The 21,057-nt window shown below is 35.3% G+C and overlaps 1 protein-coding gene across 3 annotated transcripts in view; it reads left to right on the top strand.

Moving 5' to 3' along the window:
* Prp4k (Pre-mRNA processing factor 4 kinase) overlaps positions 1–21,057 on the top strand; it is a 117,059-nt gene that overhangs the window by 9,326 nt on the left and 86,676 nt on the right. For all 3 annotated transcript variants that reach the window (XR_014132136.1, XR_014132135.1, XM_081764489.1), the window contains exons 2-4: positions 4,904–5,065; positions 11,339–11,738; positions 18,613–18,800. Coding sequence is in view for 1 of the 3 variants with exons in the window: in XM_081764489.1 (XP_081620615.1) it covers positions 4,904–5,065; positions 11,339–11,738; positions 18,613–18,800 (750 nt within the window). In the remaining 2 variants the exon portion in view is untranslated. The remainder of the gene's footprint in view (positions 1–4,903; positions 5,066–11,338; positions 11,739–18,612; positions 18,801–21,057) is intronic.

The raw sequence follows: 21,057 nt of genomic DNA, 5'->3' as shown, positions 1-21,057 counted from the left end.
CTGTTTTAGCCTTAAACTGATAAAGCAAGAAAGAAATATGAAGTGGTGTAAAGTAAGGTATAGATGCGTTATAATAATTAAGTGTGGGTACTTATAAATCCTTAAGGGTTCCTTAGAAATTGAAACAAGGAGTGAGTTGCCTGAGTAAAATCATACCATCAGTTTATATTATTGCAGTGCAGTAAAACTCGCAAATTTATGGTAATAGCTTCATATAACACGGTTGCTAAAGGACATGCTTTTAACCCTGAGTCAACCTTACCACCAAAATAAGTGTACAACCACCTAAAACCTAAAATTCAGAAAGTTTGTAGAGTTTTAAATCTGCCAGGTAAATTAAGATTTACAAAACAAACACTAACAAAAAAAAAAAAAAAAAAAAAAAAAAAAGAATTGAGGGGCAACCACATTAGATCGGATTGCCTGCAATTGCAGGGACAATCATTTAAGGGTAATCAAGAACTAGAATTGAGTCAATAGAAAACTTTGTAGTAATTGTTTTTAAAAGAAGAACTACAGCAAGAGAGATTAAGATATGGATCCGGTGACAGTAACAAAAACAGTGCTGAAAACGTTCCCAGAGATAAAAGAAATAGACTCAATTGAAGTCACAAACACAGAAGTACAAGGCAAGCACATATAAACTTTCCTTCTTATGCGAAGAACGGGCATTCTGCTTGTTGTTTTATAATTTGCACCCCATGTGAAGATCATCATGGGACGTATAGACTTGACATCCCAAATCAAAGTATTTTCATCATTTACCATACTCTATATGACGAATATTCCGTATTTTAGTTTCCTGAATTGTTACTTTTCTGGTCCTTTGTTTGATTTCCCTTTTTTTTTTTAAATCATCCTTTATTTGATTTCTCATTCAAAAAACATCCTTTATTTGATTTTTTTTTTTTTAAATAATCGATCTCAAGAACAATTTATATTGTACACGAGGTATTGAACACATTTGATCAAGACCAGACTTGGCATGGAGGTAAACCTTGACTTGCTTGGTGAACATATGAAATATTTTCTCGTGCTAACTTGTGGTTCCCAAGTTATGGCCATCAAATTTGGAGTTTGAACTTTGATTTTCGCTAAAAGAAAAGTCCACTAATTACTATTGAGACGAGAATTAGCGGAAAATTTTGGAACAAATCTGTTAAATGTTAAGTAAAATACGGTGTTTACTCGTTTACTTTTAACGAAGATTTGTTGGAATCAGTGAAGGAGCAGTTTTTAAAACAAATTGGGAAATTAATTACTGTCTATTAAAATAACATTGACAAATGGAAGGCTAAAAGAAGCAATCTGTGTAATGCACACAAGCTATAACTTAGGCCACACGTTTATTAAAAGAATAGCGATACGGAATAAATTATGTTCAACGTTCAGCGAAAAAGTTTTACGCGTATTTCGCGTTTGAGTCTATGCGAGCTAGAAAATAATCAGGTTATGGTTATCAATCAAAGTTGAAACCTTGTCAGCTAAGTTATTTCCTGTAGTTAAAACTACGCTAAATACCAGGGTTGGCAAAAAACATGGTTCTTATTGAAAAAACCGAAGGAAAAAAAAAACGGTTTTTTGGTTTGAACCAGGTTTTTTTGGTTTAAATAATTTGCTCTATGTATTCATATCATATATGGACAGAAATAAGTTTGTTTCGCCTTGATGTTATTATGCAACAACCGGGTTATACTGGAAGGGATCACATAAGCTTAAAGTGGAATAAAAACCGCTTCTTCTCGAGTTACATCCTAGAGAAATTGTCCTCCATTTGAACTCGGAACCAGGACTAATTAGCCACAAATGCGATACGTCTGCCGACTCACTCACGAAGGAATTCTGATAAAAAGTACGTTCTTCTGATCTTTACATGCTTCTTAATATAACTGTCAAGAGTCATTTCAGAAGGACAAAAAGATAAACAGTTGCACAAGTGAAACCATTATACAGAATTACATATGGACAATTTCAAAGTACTACGGAGTACAGAAGAACTAATTTAGTTCAAGTTAGTTAACAAACGACTGTTATTGGTCCAAATTAAAGAAATACAACGACTTAATTTGCATATCAGTAAGAAAATTGATTAAGGATACGAATTATTTGAGTCCTCTTTGGCACAGACTCATTTATACATAAATAGATACCAAAGATACTTCTCATTTCACTAAATGCCTCTCGTGGGGTATGTATGACTCCCCCACACACACACACACAAAAAAAAGTACGGCATTTCGATGTATTTAATCAATAGTAAACATTGAAACGAAACAATATTTAGAATTTTTCTTTGATTGCAATTACATAACAATAATGACAACTACAAAAAATCACAAAACAAACATTTATGAACTTATATATATATATAGTTGCTTTTGTAGTATAATCTTTTTGAGTAATGAATGGGGAATTTAGGTCTGAATATATATTACGAATAATGTACGGGAGTGGAACGTGATAACCCACAAATGTGTGTTCATCAAGGTATTTGCAAACATTTACACTTTTACGAACGTTTTTTTTTTTTTTTAAAAGCCAACCCTGCTAAATACAATCTTCATCTCGTTACATTTCGTGCAACTAAAGGTATACCAAGCGGGAACAGAGAGCTCGGTTTGCACCTAACTCCACAATGTAGAAGGGGATTTTGTCTTCTCTAAATAAGAACTGGACCCACACTTCTTAAAAGGCTGTATTCTGAGAGCCATGTGTAGAATCCAAGGTTTTTAAAAAATGAATGGTGGGTGTCTTTTAAGATTTTTCTTAAACAAAACTGTACTTCTAAAGTTAAAAAATTCTGGTTGGTTTTACAATAGATCTAAAACGAAGGTCTAGTAATGTTGTTTGCAAAATATTGCTATCTAATGAATGTCTAAACAAAATAGAATGATTTTTGCGTATATTGTAAATCTTCCTTCATCTGTAAGGTATTTAAGAATCATTCATTTCCGTTAAAGCATTCTAAATTGTAGTATAATGCATTTGACAGTGCATTGGCAAAAGGAGTGAACGTAATTTTCATGAAGAGGGTATAATTAGACCATCAGTAAATGTATAGTTCTAGTATATTTTTACTTCCACAAGCATATATATATTTGTATTTCGTTTAGTATGTTCGCTTATATCAATGTTCGAAGTAGGACGGTGTTGATAGTGAATGGCAACAATAAGTGTAGATACACATTGAGTGTAACAAGAACAGTATATTGTATAAAATTTGTTACTGAAATTTAATTTTGCAACGACTGTATAACAAGGAACGGCTAAAAAATACTAAAATCTAATATTTTCCTTTTTCTCTTCCCCGAACCTTAATAAAAAAAACTTCCCACCTCCAGAAAATTCCCCATTTTACTCCGACTCTTTTCAACACTAGGTACAAAGGTAGGTTTACATTTCTTATGAGTATATGCCTTATTGCTTCAATCAGTATATATGATAACAAATTTTCTTATTATTGTTGTACATTTTTATGAAACTATGTTGAATATATTTTAACCAATTGGTAAAAAAAACATTTTCAGCAACTTAGACTTTCGTAATTTGGTAGTGTGGAAAGAACTTGCGTTGATTTTGATTAACTTAATGTACACTCATGTCCAAAATTTTTGTCGCATGTCTATAAATATGTTGTTGTAGGAATATAATTTGATAACGAATTCGCCCAATATTTCTTACAGTGTTAGTATGTGTATAATCGCCAAAGACATTTACGTGGCCAATTTCATGTCAAAAGTGTTGTAAATAAGAATAATAAAACGAAAATAAAACTTTCTTGTCCATTTAGTAACATTTTGTTTACTCATTATAATTTTCGTATTTAAAATTCTTTACCTATGGAATTTACCACAAATATACGTTTCCCGATTATACACATAGTATCAGTATTAAAAGCACCCGGAAAATCATTATCAAATAATATTCTTACTAGAAGACATAGATATGCGACAATAATTTTATACATGAGTGTACATTTGTTACTTTGAGACTGAACTATCTACTATTACAACATTTTATAATTACCAGTCTAATTTGATGGTGTTTCCAGTACATCAAAAACACTTGTGATAGTGAAGCTTTTTTCTACCATTTAATGTCTTTTCGAGAACATTTAAATAATTTTGACCATCCTAACGTGGAAATATGAAGTGAACTTGTCTGGTTTTTAATATTAAAAGGTATTTTTTTTTTCGAGTTACTGATTTTTTCAAAATTAAATTTAAAAAAAAAAGTCATAAGTTCAGCAGCGCATCTTGAGAAGTTACACTGAGGAAAAAGCGAGAGTAGCTTTGAAACAGTATGTTTTTTTTTAGTAGAAGGATGTATGGTAAGGTGTTTTCGTTTCCTAAATTTTAGAGCCTGTCTATCTCAGGTGTGCCCTCGGAAAATATGCGAAACATATTTCGACCGCATCCTCTGGCGGATGAAATAATCAGTTTGCTTAGAGAAAAGAAGTGAATGGCCTCATCTGTGTTGGCAATTTGCCGTTCAGTCGTTTGGTCTTGACAAGTGAAGATGGTAGGCTACTTAGAATGGCTAACAAGACAGAGCGAAGTCCGTGAAATAGTTCATTGTGGCATCGCTTCTGCATCCAACAATTGAAAGATCTCGGCCGCAGCAACTTGTCCCTCCTCTTTCGAGGGAGGTACGGGAAAACACACATCGACAGCAGCGCCAGCAGAGACACACTTGAAATAAAAAGGCCCTGATAGCACCCACTAGTACTTTTTTAAGATCATATTCGAATCAATTGACCTTAAAATTATAAACTCACTTATTATTTATTTATTTTTGTGTAATTTACACAATCATGTATGAGTGTTTCTTTTTTTATAAGACCCTGTATTAATAGTATCTGTATAATATATAGCCTGGTGATTTCTAGTTTGTTATATTACAGGTCATCTGACTCAGAATCCAGCGATTCAGTTGAATTTGTTAGTGAAACTCTAGCAAACTCTACTGACAGAACTCATCACAGTAGTTCAAAAAAGAAGAAGAAAAGGAAACATAAACATCATCATAAACATAGAAAACATTCATCTTCGGACAGATCAGAAAGGTAATTGAGAAAATATTTCATAAGAATGTCTAGTTTTTGTGTGTGTTATAGAGGTCTGCGCGGACCGGAATTTTTAGCCCGGGCTCGGCCCGGCCCGTGAATTTATAATTGAGGCCCGACCCGAGTCCGAAATATGTTTTAGCATTTAGGCCCGAGCTCGTGTGATACTCAATTGAGCCCGAATTACAATTAACGCAAAATTGTATTTTTATTTACAGCACTTAGCTGTTTAATTTTGCAGTTGTGCTTTTAAAAGTTCTTCAGAAAGAACGGTGATGTATCATTGCACAGTATATTTAGAAAGTTAGGCCCGAAAAAGCCCGAGAAATATGGTTGTATATTTAAAAATTTACGGCCCGAGCCCGTGTAGACCTGTAGTATAGTATAATGTTTTAGATATGATAATTAGGTAGTTTTATAAGACGTGAATGATTCGTGCTTCTTTTCTATTTTATTCAGTGTTATTATGTCAAGCACTATTTTCCCCTGTGACTTTCATTGCAACTTAAGTAGATAAGTAATGTTTACGTAGAGCCACTAATTGATGCATTTTTAATCTAGTTGTTAAGAAGGTAAGTTAAATATTTATTTTATTGATTGTTCTGTAATAATTTTATTGTACAGTTTTAGCCATTTGTTCTGTGGTTTTGTTCACAGGTTGTCACTCACATGAAGATCGAATCAATTTATAATCGCATTTTATACGTTTGAGGCAAGAGTTCTCAGAAACTGGTTGTTTATGTTGGCGATTTATAACAGAACTGCAAATTCAACGATTCTCGTGTGTACACTAACAATGTTAGGCTCTCTTCGGCACTATTAGCTCTTTTCTTTATGAACGCATAGTTAACTTTAAACATTTGAAAAATAAAAAAAGTTTTTACGTACCTTGGGCAGAAATGTTCTGTTTTATTTTTCCTCTCTCCCAATATCTCACTTGCTTTAGGTACTCAGGCTTCTTCGGGGATTCTTCCCTTGTGAAGAATTAATTGAAAAGCGTATCACATTCTGGATATTTGGTCCGTTCCTCATCAATATTTCACTGTGTATGTGTCTAAAATTACACTGTAGAATTTTCTACAAACTTCATTATTGAATTTTAAAATGCACATTTGCAATTACTAAGAATAATAACGAATTCTACATTGAACTTTTTGGTTCATAGTAGCCAATCACTGTGGTTTGTATAGTATGAAAAATTGCTTTTTTTAAGTAAGACATTTTAGTGCACTTTTTAATTTTTTTTTAAAACACAATTTGTGTTATTTCTTAGGTTAATAATATAATTCTGAATCTTGTGTAGAGATCCTTGGTCTGGCTTTAATTCCGGTTCTCTGATTTTCATAAAGTAGTAAAATATGTCGACTTTTCTTTTTGTGACAATGTATCGAGGAATAGTATTTTATTAATAGCGGTTAGAATTGGCCAAATGTTTAGAAGATTCTGAAACCACGAGATCTTGATTCTTCTAGTTTCTAATGTGTTCTTTAGTTCTTTTTTGTCATTCCAATATGAGATAAAATTATATCATTAATCAAGGTCAGTGAAAGTTGATTAAAAAGAGCACAAACATTTCTCATACTGAAAAAGAAAAGAAAGTAAATTAGCAATTTTTTTTATAAACGTACAAACCATGATGATTGACTACTACGAATCAAAAAGTTGAATGTGAAATTCGTTGTTATTCTTAGTGAGACTGCAAATGTGCGTTTGATAGTTGATTAACGGAATTTTACGAATTTTTGTAGTAATTTTAGAAGTATATGCGATAGAATGTTGATGAGGAAGGAACCGAATAGCCAGAATGTGATTCACTTCCCGATTTAATTATTCATAAGGTGAGAACCCTGAAGAAGCTTGCATTTCCTGAAGTAAGTGAAATGTTGGGAGACGGAAAGAATAAAATAATTTTTGCCTGAGGCACGTAAAGAATTTTTTAAAATTATTATTATTATTACACATGCGTGAACAGTATTAAAACTTCTACATATTAAATGTTTTGTAGGTTTCATTAAAGTTAAATCTTGCGTCAAGAATGCGAAACGTGTTTATAAAGTGATTCGATCGTGTGAATGACTTCAACCTGGTGAACAAGGCCATAGAATAATCGGTTGAAACTGTGCAGGAACACTCGTACAGACGCATTCCACCAAGTGAGTGTGAATGTTTCAATTATGTCTTTAACAATTTGAGAAGGAAGAGTTATATTTGAGAAAACTTTTTTGTTGAATTCGAAAATGCAGTGAGTAAGGAGGTGTTCTGCGTAAGCGTCAATGAAGTTCACGTACCAAATACGAAATGAAGCTTACTAAGTTGAGAATTCGTTGATACAGTTGTTGTGATTTTTGTTTTTGAAATATGAAATAAATATACACAGAATAAAAATTTCACATTTAAAAAATATAAATATGAAGAACAGTTATTACCGATTTAACATTTAGTGATCTTTGTATCCTAGGCGGTAACTACTCTTCTTTTGCTCATAAGAGTAAACCCAGTTACTTGAAGATGTGTCGTTTAAAGATTTTTTTTTCCTTTTATTTTTTGTTTTACATACATTTAGATTTAACAGAGAAGTTCCACGATGTTTGGAAACTGTTCGAGAAATTTTTTCTCTGGTGTTATTCTGTTATCCGTACGCCACATGAAGAATAAAATAAAAAATCGGAGCACAAGGGACGATTTTATACCTAAGCAGGACTGTATTCTTCTTAACGTAAGCTAAGATAACCTAATCTACATTCGTATACAAGGGGCACAATACTAAGTAAAGATTTGCTGACATATTTACAAAATTAACTGACGTGTTTTCTGAAATGTTTCGTGTAATCTATTAAATTTCAAATGCCTGCAGAAAGTTAGGAAAGAAACGCTAATATTGTAGTTATTTGCGCGCAGATCTGAACTTAATCAATAAGCAGTTTCACTTTCATCTGTTTGCATATTTTCCATCGTTTGTTTTGAGCTGACACCTATCGACAAGCATATAAAACACAATTCAATACTTCTGTGATCGTGTACAAGAGGGTTTTAACTTCATTCGAGAATCTTGTTCAAGCTTTTTGCGACCGTGTACAAGTCGCTTAAGACAACCTTTGAGTTCAATATCATTGCACTTCAAAGCTGTTATCTCTTCGGTTGAAAGTTGCTTGTTGGTGCATTGTGTCAAGTGTCTGCTATTGTAGAAGTCTTGGTAGGAATTCAGTTACGTTTGTTAGCGATTTTGAGTAAAATTTTCAATAATTTTCGTGGTCATCATTGTGAAGGTTTAACTGTATTAAGACATTATTCGTTTGTGTTGACAAGTGAACTCAGATTTCCTGTCGCGTGAGGCTTACGAGGTTATGCCAAACAGCGGCGAACTTGAGGGCGTTGTTACTGTTAACTGGGAATGAAGCTAAGAAAGTGTATTTTCAAGCTCTTATCCGAAGGCAGTGTGTTGTTGTAGGTTTAAAGAGTTCAAGAATACAGGGCGATTCTTTATAGGATTTACAGCTTCAATCAGTGATAATTCTTTATTGGAACCACATATAGGCTTGGTTTATATGTCATTATACTCCAAAACACTTCAAGTTTGACTTATGTAGTGAGTAGTTGCGGAGTTGACCATACACGGCGACACCGGTCAGTCGTTGTAAATTGAGACTTTCACTGGTACGCAAAGTGCGTGTTTTGGTAGCAACGAGTGTACAGCATAAGTTTCACACACAATATGGCAAGGAACCACCCAGCAGACCAACAGTGTACAAATGGCACTAGACATTTGTTGAAACAGGTTCTATGCGACACACAAAGGCTCCTGGGCGCTCACCCGTGACTGACGATGTAGTGGAAACAGTTAGGGAGAGTTTTGTCCGCAGTTCTCGAAAATCTACACGACGTGCATCACAAGAAAGTGGTATCCGCAGACAAATGTTTGGCGTGTATTGCGTAGACGTTTGTCCATGAAGCCATACAGACTTCCCTTGGTTCAAACACTGAGTGAAGCGGATAAACATACTTGACATGAATTTTATGTTACTATGCTAATCGCATTAGCGGTGATGAGTCATTCTTGTAAAATGTGGTATTCGGTGACGAATCAACTTTTCACCTTTCCGGCCGAGTCAACATACACAATTGTCGTATTTGGGGCACTGAAAATCCACATGCGCACGTCAGAGCGGGTACAGGATGGACTTCTGGAGAGGCGGTGGGTTATAATACTGCTATTTAGAGCTACTGTAAAGAGCTCCAAACTCTGGGATGGGTTTTATTTATATATAAAATAAGAAAATAAAGGAATATAAAGTTTCCTCTCCCCCCCCCCCGGATCTGCAACTGGCGCACGTGGAGCTGGTTCGTGACAGCCCTAAAGTGAACGTGTTTTGCGATGTTTCCAGAGTAAAAGGGGATGGACCATTCTTTGTTCCACAATTAGATGAAGATGACCACGATAACCGCTTATGGTGGCACCCCGCCACACTATCTGATAGACGTAAGGGAATTTCTTGATCAGCGTTTCCTAGATAAGTGGATAAGTCGTGGTGGACCAATTGCCTGTACGGTTTCCAGAGTACACGCCATTTGACTTCTTTATGTGGGGAGTTGTAAAAGATAAGATGTACATCCCTCCCCTACCTGATAATGTTAATGAACTGAAACATCGCATCACAACAGCCATCGCGGACATTACCCCCGAAATGCTGGCTACTGTTCAGCAGGAAATCGACTTCGTTGGGATGTGTCCAGGATGACCGCAGGTGCACACATTGAGCTATAATGGATTTGTCAAAAAAATAATAAAAATAAATAAAATAAAAAAATAAATAAAAAAAAGAATGAAAACTAGAAGTGTTTTGCAGTATAATGACATATAAACCAAGTCTGTATGTGGTTCCAATAAAGAATTATGACTGAGTGAAGTTGTAGACCCTATAATGAATCACTCTGTAAATTGCTATGTTCCCTCGTTGGTCTGCTAGTTAGTTAGCGCACATACTTTTTGCTGCACGAAGATCCAAGATCGATTCACGGCGGAAGAGCATACAACCAGTACAATAGTTCAGACCCCACTTCAGGTTGTAGTTCTTCTCCTATGTGTATTCGCTGTTGAAGATGTAAATATAAATTAATCAGTCATTCCTATGTTTGTTTGTGACCATATTCAGAGCTTAGTATATAGAATTGTCAGGGACATGTACTCTACCCTCAAGAATCCCAAGGGTAGAAAATCTTGTGTCGAACTCTTAATCCAGGTAAACTATGTCTTATATCAGTGCAGGGGCCGTGGTGGCTCAGTGGTAGAGCGTTCACCTCTGGTGCATGAGGTCCTTGGTTCGATTCCAGCTCGCACCAAGTGAACTTTGTGGTGGACAAACACCGTGTACGTGGGTTTCCTCGGGTTCTCCCGTTTCTTTCCACTTTATTCATTCACTTCTCATCATCACCGTCTTCTTTAGCCTAGCCGGCATAACCATGGGACTTCAAATTCAAAGATTTCATTTCATTTTCTTATATCAGTGCAATCGTAATTTTGATAATGAAAAGTAGAAGTGTGCATTTTCATAAACTTGTTGATCCATATTTATCTGCGTGCATGTAGAGGGTTACAGTCTGGTTGCAGACCACTTCGTAAATATTGCAAGCATTACAAAGCTTTGATATCTCCTTATACGTATTCGTAAGGATCATTCATCTCTGATGATGCTTGAGGAAGTCAATAAAAGATCGGTTCCTAATAGTGGTCGGCACAAAAACAGATTTTTCGGTTTTTAGGAAAACCGAAACAGGTTTTTGAAAATTTTCAAAAAACTGGTTATCAGTTTTCTCCAAAACCGGTTCGGTTTTTCACCGGATCCGGTTTCGGTTTTCTTCAAAACCGGTTCCGGTTTTTTCCAAAATTGGTTCTATTTCTGATCAGAAAAGTATTTCGTTGTTCTCTGGCAACCAATTCCGTTTCCACAGAAATAGTTTTGAGCTTTCCAAAAGTTTTCACCGAAACCAGTTTCGATCAAAACCGAACCGTTTTTGAAGAAAACCGAAACCGGTTTCAACGAAAAACCGAACCGGTTTTTGGAGAACCGAATCAGGTTTCGGTTGTAAAAACCGAAATGTCGGTTTTTCTAGAAACCGATTTCCGGTTTTTATAAAAACCGGTTTTGCCCATTCCTAGTTCCTAACTTATTTCAAACACGACTGATTTTCCGTCAAGACTTCTAGAATTTGCGCAAATAATTTAGTTAGATCTTCTCTTTAACTTGTTTTGTTTGAAGTCTTGTTCTTTATTTGTAGAAGACATCATCACAAGAAGCATAAGCACAGAAAGGAGAGTGAAAATGAGAGTAGTGGAGCAACCGATGATCAAGGCAAGGCGCAGAGGACAAAGCACAACAGCACAGAAAAATTGTTTGAATTCAATAAAAGTAATAGTGACAATGCCAATGATAGTGAAGTGGTGACTGTGAACTCCAGCAAGAACCTTTCTAATAGTAGTGAACACATTGTGAACGGTAGTATGGAAACGAAACTTAATAAGGACAATGAACTGAAGGAGAAAGCTAGTAAAGTAGACGTGGAATCGTCTGAATCGGAAGATGACGCTAATAGTCAGAACAAAGATAGCGACTCGGATGAAATCGATGTGGCTGTTCTCGAAAATGATATGAATCTTGAGGAACTTATGAGACAAAAGGTATATATATATATATATATTTCTCTTTAATAGTTGCCATGTCAATAATCATGATGATTTGTTTCCAAATAAACATTCATTAGTCTTGAAACAACTTCAAACAGGAAATAAAATATTCAAAATTTTGTATATATAAATTTTTACACGAAATTAGATTTACAAGGAATGCGTTTTTGCCATGTACAGCCTATTCCAAAAAGGTCGATTATAGCTGTTTTGAACTGAAAATTCTCTAAGTTCAATTTCGGGTATCTTCGGAAACATTAAACCAAAGATACCAGGTTCGGGACCCCAAGCGAACCTTCGCAATCGGGAAAAATTGTACAGATGTTTTTTTCTTCTTAGTCAAGTGTGATAAGACATGTTGAAATCTTACTAAGTGTAGAAAAAGTAACATTCATTGAAATATTTCCTGTGGCCATAGTTTTTTTTTTTTTTTTTTTTTTTTTTTTTTTTAAAGCTGAGATTGTTAGTAGGACTTGGTGATAGGTAAATATATTAACAATAATTTACGATTTTCATTACAACCATAATAATTATACAGATCCTCACATTTGTACTAGTTTATCCGATAACTAAATTTTACGCCTGTACATCAGCACCAAACTGGATTTGGCAACTCTAGTAAAGAAGTGAAAATCGAATAACGAACGTATGATTTTAAGTGAGGGTGCGTATATAAAACTGAAAGTGTTTGCAATAGTAAGTCTGTTACAGTTGCGAACATTTTCGACGAACTCAAGAAGTTGGTTACTGAATTCTCTATGTCTATGTGTGTGTGTGCCTGTGTATTATTTGCGAATTTTTCAATTTTGACCCCTCCATTTGATAGAGCATCAAAAACTATCTGAAAAAAAGTTCGGATTTCGGGAGATTTAAGGAGCCATATCTCGGGAACCGTATGTTATAGAGAGAGATCATATTTGTGTTGATCAGTACCTAAGAGGATGGTGAATATGTTGGCACCAAATAGTAAGCGGTGACCACTGGCCAACTGGCCCAGATATTGGCCAAAATTTTCGGATTTCCGGAGATTTAAGAAACCATAGCTCGGAAACAGTAAGTCGTAGAAAGATGATATTTTGAGATTTTTTTCAATTTTGAGCCCTTCATTTTGAGCATGTGTCTTCGTACAACAACATATTGTAATACATTTTAACAGACCTCTTAAAATAAAACATGTTAAAAAGTTCAGTACTCAAGGAAATTTTAAATGGTTATATATATTACAAGAATTGTTTAATGAGTATAATAAAGTACATGGAACAATTGGTATAAAGCCTGTAGAAGTTAATAAGGAAAAATAATTCTTTTTAAGTTTGTTTTGGCAATGCTCGTGGAGCATTCTTAACTAGTTTATACCTGCAGTGTATTAATTGTTGGTCTACCGTAGATAAAAGTTAATTGGTTATGCTGTATGTACAAGTAACTAAATATTTGTAGGTACAAATGATATTTTGTGTAGTTACGATATTTGCATGTCAGTTTAAAAAATGATGAATCAGTGAGAATGGATCCTTCTGTTGTAAATTGTAAGAAGAGGCCTCTTCAAAATCTCATTTTAGCTCCATGAAACGAAGGTTACAAAAAGGTGGTTAAAATAGTTGAGTTGGATTAAAAAAAAAACATTGCTACTTCAAATAGGAACATAAATTAAGAGTAGCATGTACGTTCATATGTTGTTACTGATCAAAGTAATACAGGTAAATTGTAGACGCATGATTACATGCATTAACTTGGACATGTTGGTATATGTCATCATTTAGTGATCACCGAAAATTCAATGGAAACTTCCATTTTTCTCAGTGGAGTTTTCTTAAAGCATCAACTGTAAACTGTTAATCACAACATAGATTGAGAACGCGTACTTGTTGAGAAATCACAATATTAAAGTATCGAACACAAACCTTTCTTCTAGTAATAAAAATGTGTTTATACATATACATCGCTGTTGCCAGTAACAAAGTTGCATTCTTTAAAACCTCAAGTTCATAGAAAACTCAAACTTTCCTTAAAAGTACTCAGACGACTTAGTTTAAATATTTGTTGATTTACAGAATCATAGGCAGATGTACAGAAAAATTATTTTAGAGGAATTTCAATTAGTGCAGTGTGAAAAAATAATTAGTAGGAGTGTGTCAATTAATTGTATCGTGCGGAAGACGAGACAATAGTGTATTAGTTCGTGATAGTCGTTCTACGAAGCCAAAAGGGTTAGGAAATCTGTTGAATGCATCACATTATTTACAAGTCGCTTAGTACTGTTTGTAATCTCAACATTGTAACTGTATACGGTACTACATCTGCACCAATCGGGAAAGTTTTGAGTAACTTCAAGAAAAGCTTTTGAGTTGTTCTACAAAAGTTTAGATATTTAGGAGCGCTACTTTTGTTACTGATAACGGCAATGTATTTGTATTATATTTTTATTTCTAGAAGAAAGGTTTTTGTTTGATACTTTCATACCATAACAATGATGAAATTAAGAATATTGTTGTTGCTGCTTGAAGAAAACTTTGATTAGGGAGATGGGGAGTTCCCACTGAAAATTTCGGCAATTATTAAATGATAAGTACGAAAGTTAGACCAAGTTAATGTAAATAATTGTGAAACTAGAAAGATGAAACTCGGTAGATAAACTCTTCATTAAGTGGACATGTATCCCAGCGTGTACTAGTACTATACTAATTTGTAAACTAAGGATTCAAAATAATATTAAAAATATTGGATGTCATGAGCCTCTAAATGGATGTGTAAGATATAACTTACGATTTACAGAAATTCCAATTCTAAAGGAGGGAAGCAATTTCTAAAGTATTTTAATTTTCCACTTCGTATTCATAAAATGAACAAAGTGGGGAAACGGTTGAACTGTTTAAAATTAATTTTGAAACAATCTAGCACTTGTGTCGAACTAATTTTTTATCGTTTCACTTTGATTCAAATACGCATGCTGAGGGGAGCGAGTGATTCAAATTTACCTTTCAAATAATTTTCCAGAAACTTATTTTTCCCATGCGAACAACCGACGTTTCAGTTACTCATAAATAATCACTTCTCGAATTGTCGGAAAGTTCAAAATGACACAGTAAGCATCAACTCGGAATTCTTTGTAAGATGAATCCGATGATGCTCACTAAAGTTGTTGTTGCGTATTACAAAGTAAGTCGTAGTTAATATTTAATCATGCGTCAGTTCATTTCCATAAGCAGCTACAGTATTGGAAGTTTCATCAATATTTGTTTTATTTATTTATTATTTTTTAAAGTTTGTTTGTTAGAGTTTCTTCTATGAGTATAAATATCTAAATATGAATTCTGTGAATGGAGATTACGTATAGAACTGGCAGAGTCTTAAAAACCTTAGTGGGTGGTAATCGGAACTGTCCGAACAATCATGTCCTCTTACTAGTGACATTGTAACTTAACTTATGTTCAACGACGTTGCCATAGCTTTGGTCCCCATTACACTGTGATTAATGGCTTACACATGTGGGTATATAGAGAAGGGGGAAATAAACAAACACTGACCAACTTGCCTGCATATATAGATCATTCTTTCTCAATGGAAAAAGAAATATTCTGTTGAAAGCAGGTTGAAAGTGTCAAATAACAAAGCAACATCAAGCACTCGAAGTTTCTAGACTACTTTTTTCTTCGCCAAAACATTTAAGACATTTCATTCCTTATTCATGTGACAGAGAAGATCAGGTTTTGCTCACCCCCTATTTTCGCCGAGAGCTGCCGTTCAGTTCGAATTTTGTTCCTCTCCAAAGGAAGAAGGAAGATTTTTCCACTCAAAGTGTCAAATAACAAAACAACACAAACCATTCGGAGTTTCTACGCTACTTTTTTTTTCTTTTTCCCTAAAACCTTTCTCAAGTGACAGAGAGGAATACGCACTCCTCTGGTCGAGAATTATCAGCTAGCTAGAATTTCTTGGCAACACCGGATTTCGGAGAAAGTATCTGTTTCACTACCATGTAGTAGGAGGAGAAGGTTAATAGGTCAATTTTCCATACCTCCCCCCAAGGTTTTTAAGATGTTTCTAAAAGTTTAACGCAGAATTCCGTAATATATACTATTTAGTGAACTAGATTCCATGATGAAAGAACCACATATTAAAGTTTTGGTGTCCGTATGTTGGATGCTATATACCGGTATATATATATATATATATATATATAGTAAAATTCTGCCTTTTATGGTAAAGCTAAAAATGGTACACGGGAATTTTGGACTTCATCACTTTTATTATATTTTTTTTCTTATATACAGTAGTAATGATAATTATAGTTCAAGTGCAAGTTCCTCTTGGATATTTGATGTGTTGGTAGAAATTCAAATACCAAGTGTTCTAAGGTAACAGGATCCAAGATTTTTACGGCCAGTGCCTCTCAGAGACCAGGCGTCCTAGGGTGACAGGATCGAAGGCTCTTGCGGCCAAGTAGTGTGTATAGGTACCAGGGTGGATTGATTTAAATCAGTCTGATTTAAATCAAGATTTAAATCACTTGATTTTTTTAATAAAAATCGTTGATTTAAATCGAATTCCTAAATAAATTAATTTAAAGTGAAAATAAGTAAAATCCCGTTTCTGTCCTGTTGTTTCGATTATGGAAGTTAACAATCATAATACAATGAGACTCAAATGTACAGTAAAGTATGAAAACAAGTGTCATGCAGAGGATGATTAGGGAAAATCCCGTTTTGAACAGGTAACGGAGCAATCCTGCTTTCTTCTTTTCGTAACATTGGGTTTGGGTTTTAAAATCGTTAAGTATTCCAGCGGGGAAATCACCATCGACATTTAAGACGAAAATTATTTTTTGTGCGTGTCTGTTCGTTTGTTCCCAGATAATAGGGCGTATTTAGAGGGGTCCTATCCCCTCTCCATTTTTTTTTTAAATTTTATAACTTTAGGCGAAATTTATGTATTTCATGCCGCAAGCTAGTTCTGAGTTTTTAAAAATAGGCCCCTACCAAATATCAGTAACTTGTGAAAAAAAAGTGTATTTCATAAACGTTGCTGTACTTTTTCCTTAATGCTTAACCTTTTAAATTATATCACCTATTTTTTAGGTGATAGAATAGAATTTTCATTATTCAGTTGAAAAAGTACCAATAAGGCTTCGTTTTCTTCAAGACTGGGGGCATTTTAGAACACGTTACATATGCTTTCACGCCTTTCTGCGTTGAAGCATAGTGTGTGATGACGTCATAAATTTAAAAAGATAATTTTGTTTGCTTATTATTATTATTATTTTTTTTTTTTTGGCGGGTTACATTTTGCATTCAGAAGACTGAAATTTTGCACATTCGTTCAGTGCACCCCTTAATAATTTTTAGGTGTTTTCAGATCTCTGCGTGGAAACAGCGGGGTCCAGAGGGGCAAAAATGTTTTTTTTTAAAAAAGGATATTTTTAACAAAAAATAGCTTTTTTCGTGATTTTCCCGCCTCAGATGGAGACATCTGAATGGTACCGTTTGAAAGGCTGTTCTATTCTGAAGAAAATGATATACGTACTATGCTTCTAGGATAAATAGGGATGTCTCAGGAAACTGTTACCTGAGATCCTGTTTTATACGAGAATCTGGGGTATTTGGGAATATTATTTTTCGCGGGCTTACTTTTGTACCTACAAGATTGAAATTTTGCACATTTACTCAGTGCTCCCCTCAGTATTTTTCAGATTTGTTTCAGATCTCTGCCTTAAAACAGGGGGAGGGGTTCACAGAGATAAAAATTTAAACAAAAAAGATATTTTTAACAGAAAATTCCTTTTTTTCGTGATTTACCCGCCCTAGATACATGATGGAGACATTTGAAGGGTACCGTTTGAAAATTTGTTTTATTCTGAAGAGAATAATGTACAAATCATGATTCTAGGATAAATAGGGATGTCTGAAGAAATTTTTACATTACATCCGGGTCATCTGGGGCATTGTGGGAATGTTCTTAACTCATTGTTAAATAGTTTCCTCACCCTTACTACTCAAGATAGAAGCTTGAAATTGTGTACACACATTTAGTACACCCCTTAGTATTTCCCAGTTGATTTTGAGATCTGTGCGGTAACACAGGGGAATCCAGAGGGAATCAACATTTTTTTAAAAAGTATAGAAAAATGCTGATTAGTCTCAAAATTTTCCGCTTCAGGGACATGATAAAAAATGTGAACGTTATCGTCTCAAAAGCTGTTCTATTCTAAAGAGAGTGATGTATGTACCATGATCCTAGGATAAATAGGGATGGTGCTGTAGCTGCTTGACTGAAAGTCTATAATTTACCTTTAAAAAGAGCCATAATTTAAAAGGGTTAAAAACATTGTTTGGGATTGATATAGATTAACGATTGGGGATAATTCAAAATTCAACCCCAATACTTTCACTTAAATTACGTAATTAGCATTTAATACTAATTCCTAATGCTTTTTCTTCAGTTCGCGACTTGTATTATACGAGGAGAAAGATTTGATTTAAATCAAAAAAATCGATTTAAATCAAAAAAATCAACAAAAATGATTTTTTTAAAAAAAATCATGATTTTTTTCCACCCTGATAGGTACCTCTCAAAGACCAGGCGTCCTAGAGAGTGGTGCGGTTTTTGTAGAGCCCAGGCGACCATTGAGAGAGGAACTCTCAGAGACCAGGCGTTCTAGAGAATAGAGGTGGTGGTCAGTTGGTGGAGATCGATGCCTTCTGCGGTGTTCTGGCTCCTTTTGTCCAAAAATGTTCCTGACTTCAGTAGTCTTCGTCACTTGTCGATCGTTGATGATGATTGATAACATCATCTTCGTGGTTGTCGTGTAAGTTTGTTTACAGCCGGCACGTGTAGAACCTTATATTATATCTTTGTGTTTATTCAATTCTAGGAATTGCTACAAGCTCGTCTAGGTGCCTATATGTCGGAGGAAGATGATGATGACGATGCAGAGCCTAGCCAAACGCGCAAGGAAGTCGCATCAGAAGTACAGTCTCTATCAGAGCATCTCACCATAACAATTGACGATGAGTCCATGGATGCATCAGTCAAGGAAGTTAGAAAGAGGAGGCGAAGCAGGTATGGTCACTGTATATGGATTACACTATTGGACTTCCACTCAAACTAAGATTGTAATGTTAGTAGGGGGCGCTGTGGCTCAGTGATAGAGCGTTCACCTCCGGTGCTTGGGGTCCCTGGTTCGAGGGGGCGCTGTGGCTGTGGTAGAGCGTTCACCTCCGGTGCTTGGGGTCCCTGGTTCGATCCCAGCTCGCGCCGTATGGACTTTGTGGTGGACTAACACCGTGCTCATGGGTTTTCTCGGGGTTCTCCCGTTTCCTCCCACTTTCTTCATTCCACCATTTCACTCATCTCTCATTATCACCGTCTCCTTTGGCCTAACCGGCGTAACCGTGGGACGTAAAACTTAATGTAATGTTAGTATGTACGTAGATCCGTTATTCCACACAATAACTCTTGAACGAAATCGAATTTATGATTTTTTTTAATAGTAGAGCAATGATATCGGGAGAATTCGTTAATGAAGTCAATCCGTTAGCATCTTCACAGGTGGGTATGACTTTAACGGTGGCTGTCCATATCCCGTTTAAAATCAAAACATTTCCTAGATACTGTTTTAACCGACACAGTAACAAAAAAGTGTTGGTTGCCTATAATAAAAGGATATACAGCTTGCAGCAAATATCTCAGCTGAGTTCGTTAATATAATCATTCTGATCACATCTTAGGTAATGGTAATTTTATCGGTTGCTCTCCATATTCAATACATAAAATCGCGTGATCCTCTTTACTGTTTTTAGTAGATTTTGTTACTGCTTACAAAAGCACTATTAAAAAAAAAAGAGGAAGTGGGGTTATAATTCTTAATACAATAGAGTTTCAAAAATTGAGTCTCAATAGTCGAATGTTCTGTACAATCCGAGCCACCTACAAATATCTGAGTACTTACAAACAGAATTCCGTTCGCAGCCTGCCTGTGAAGTTAATTACATTGTTGTATATCGGAACAACAATGGGTAGTTACGTACATAGTAAAATAATTTAAACAACACTTCATTCTTTCTGACCGATTCAATTGAGTTCTGATAGTTTCTAAGACATATACTCCATTTAGTCATATTGTGTTGAAGAAATCATAGATATTGCCGTAGTAAATGTGGACCCGGGTTCGATTTTCAATGGAAGTAGGAGGTCAAAATTTTCGGTATTCAATCAACATTGTGAGGCACTTGGGAAGCCACTTGAATCAAGCAGTAGCGAACGCCGTTTTGGAAGTCACTCCGATGGAAACCGAATAACTGACCATGTATTATTCTAAAAGTGATTTAGTAGGCATAGCTCTTCACAACTCTAACTTCAGGAAAGTCAGTATATTTAAATCCAAACTTATAGACAATTCAATATTGAGATAGCAATTCATACTTCTACCAAAATTAAAAATTAAAAACTTTGAGTCAGGCCATATTATATCATTTACATCTTCCTCTGTCTTCATAATGTGTCTTAGAAAGGGAGCGGAGGCTCAGTGGTAGAGCGGTCACCTCCGGTGCTTGGGGTTCTTGGTTCGTTCCCAGCTCGCGCCGTGTGGACTTCGTGGTAGACAAACACCGTGCTCGTGGGTTTTCTCGGGTTCTCCTGTTTCCTCCCACTTTCTTGATTCCACCATTTCGTTCATTTCTCATCATCACCGTCTCCTTTAGCCTAACCGGCATAACAGTGGGACGTAAAACTTATAGATTTCATTTCATTTAGAAAGTGAGCATGATTTAAATGGGTAAATAGCGTAAAGTGTGATGGGCCTTCAATGTATCTTTTTTGAATATAGCAATTTTTTTTAGCCTTTAATTGAAAGATGTTGAACTTCACAATTATACAAGGTAACCAAAAAAGTTCTTGTCGTTTTTGACGTCCCATTAGTCATGCGCTTACAGAGAGGAAGGAAATGAGTCGTACGTGCTTGCCAAGCTTTCAGAGTTAGTCTAACCATCGACCTTCGGTATCATAGGCACGTTGCGCGCACACAGCAGTCATAGCTTGTCCAGTGTCGAAGAGAAATGAAGTTATCGGAACAGTTTGTTCGCATGCATTTGTTATATCACTTTAAAGTGGGCATTGCAGCTGCTGCATTAAGTCGTCACGTATGCCAAGCATTTGGGGAGAATCTCGTGAACGAACGCACTCCCAACCATTGGTTCCAGAAATTTCGTTCGGGAGATATAAGCCTTTCGGATGAACTTCGCAGTGGACGACCGCATGTATTGGTTGACGAGACTCTGAAAGCAGCCATCGAGGAGGACAATGGTCTAACATGTGATGA

This window comes from Thermobia domestica, chromosome 7 (genome assembly GCF_964235325.1).
Source record: "Thermobia domestica chromosome 7, izTheDome1.hap1.1, whole genome shotgun sequence".
Lineage (NCBI taxonomy): Eukaryota > Metazoa > Arthropoda > Insecta > Zygentoma > Lepismatidae > Thermobia > Thermobia domestica.
The sequence above is the reverse complement of the archived record's forward strand: the minus strand, read 5'-3'. Positions and strand labels throughout refer to the sequence as shown.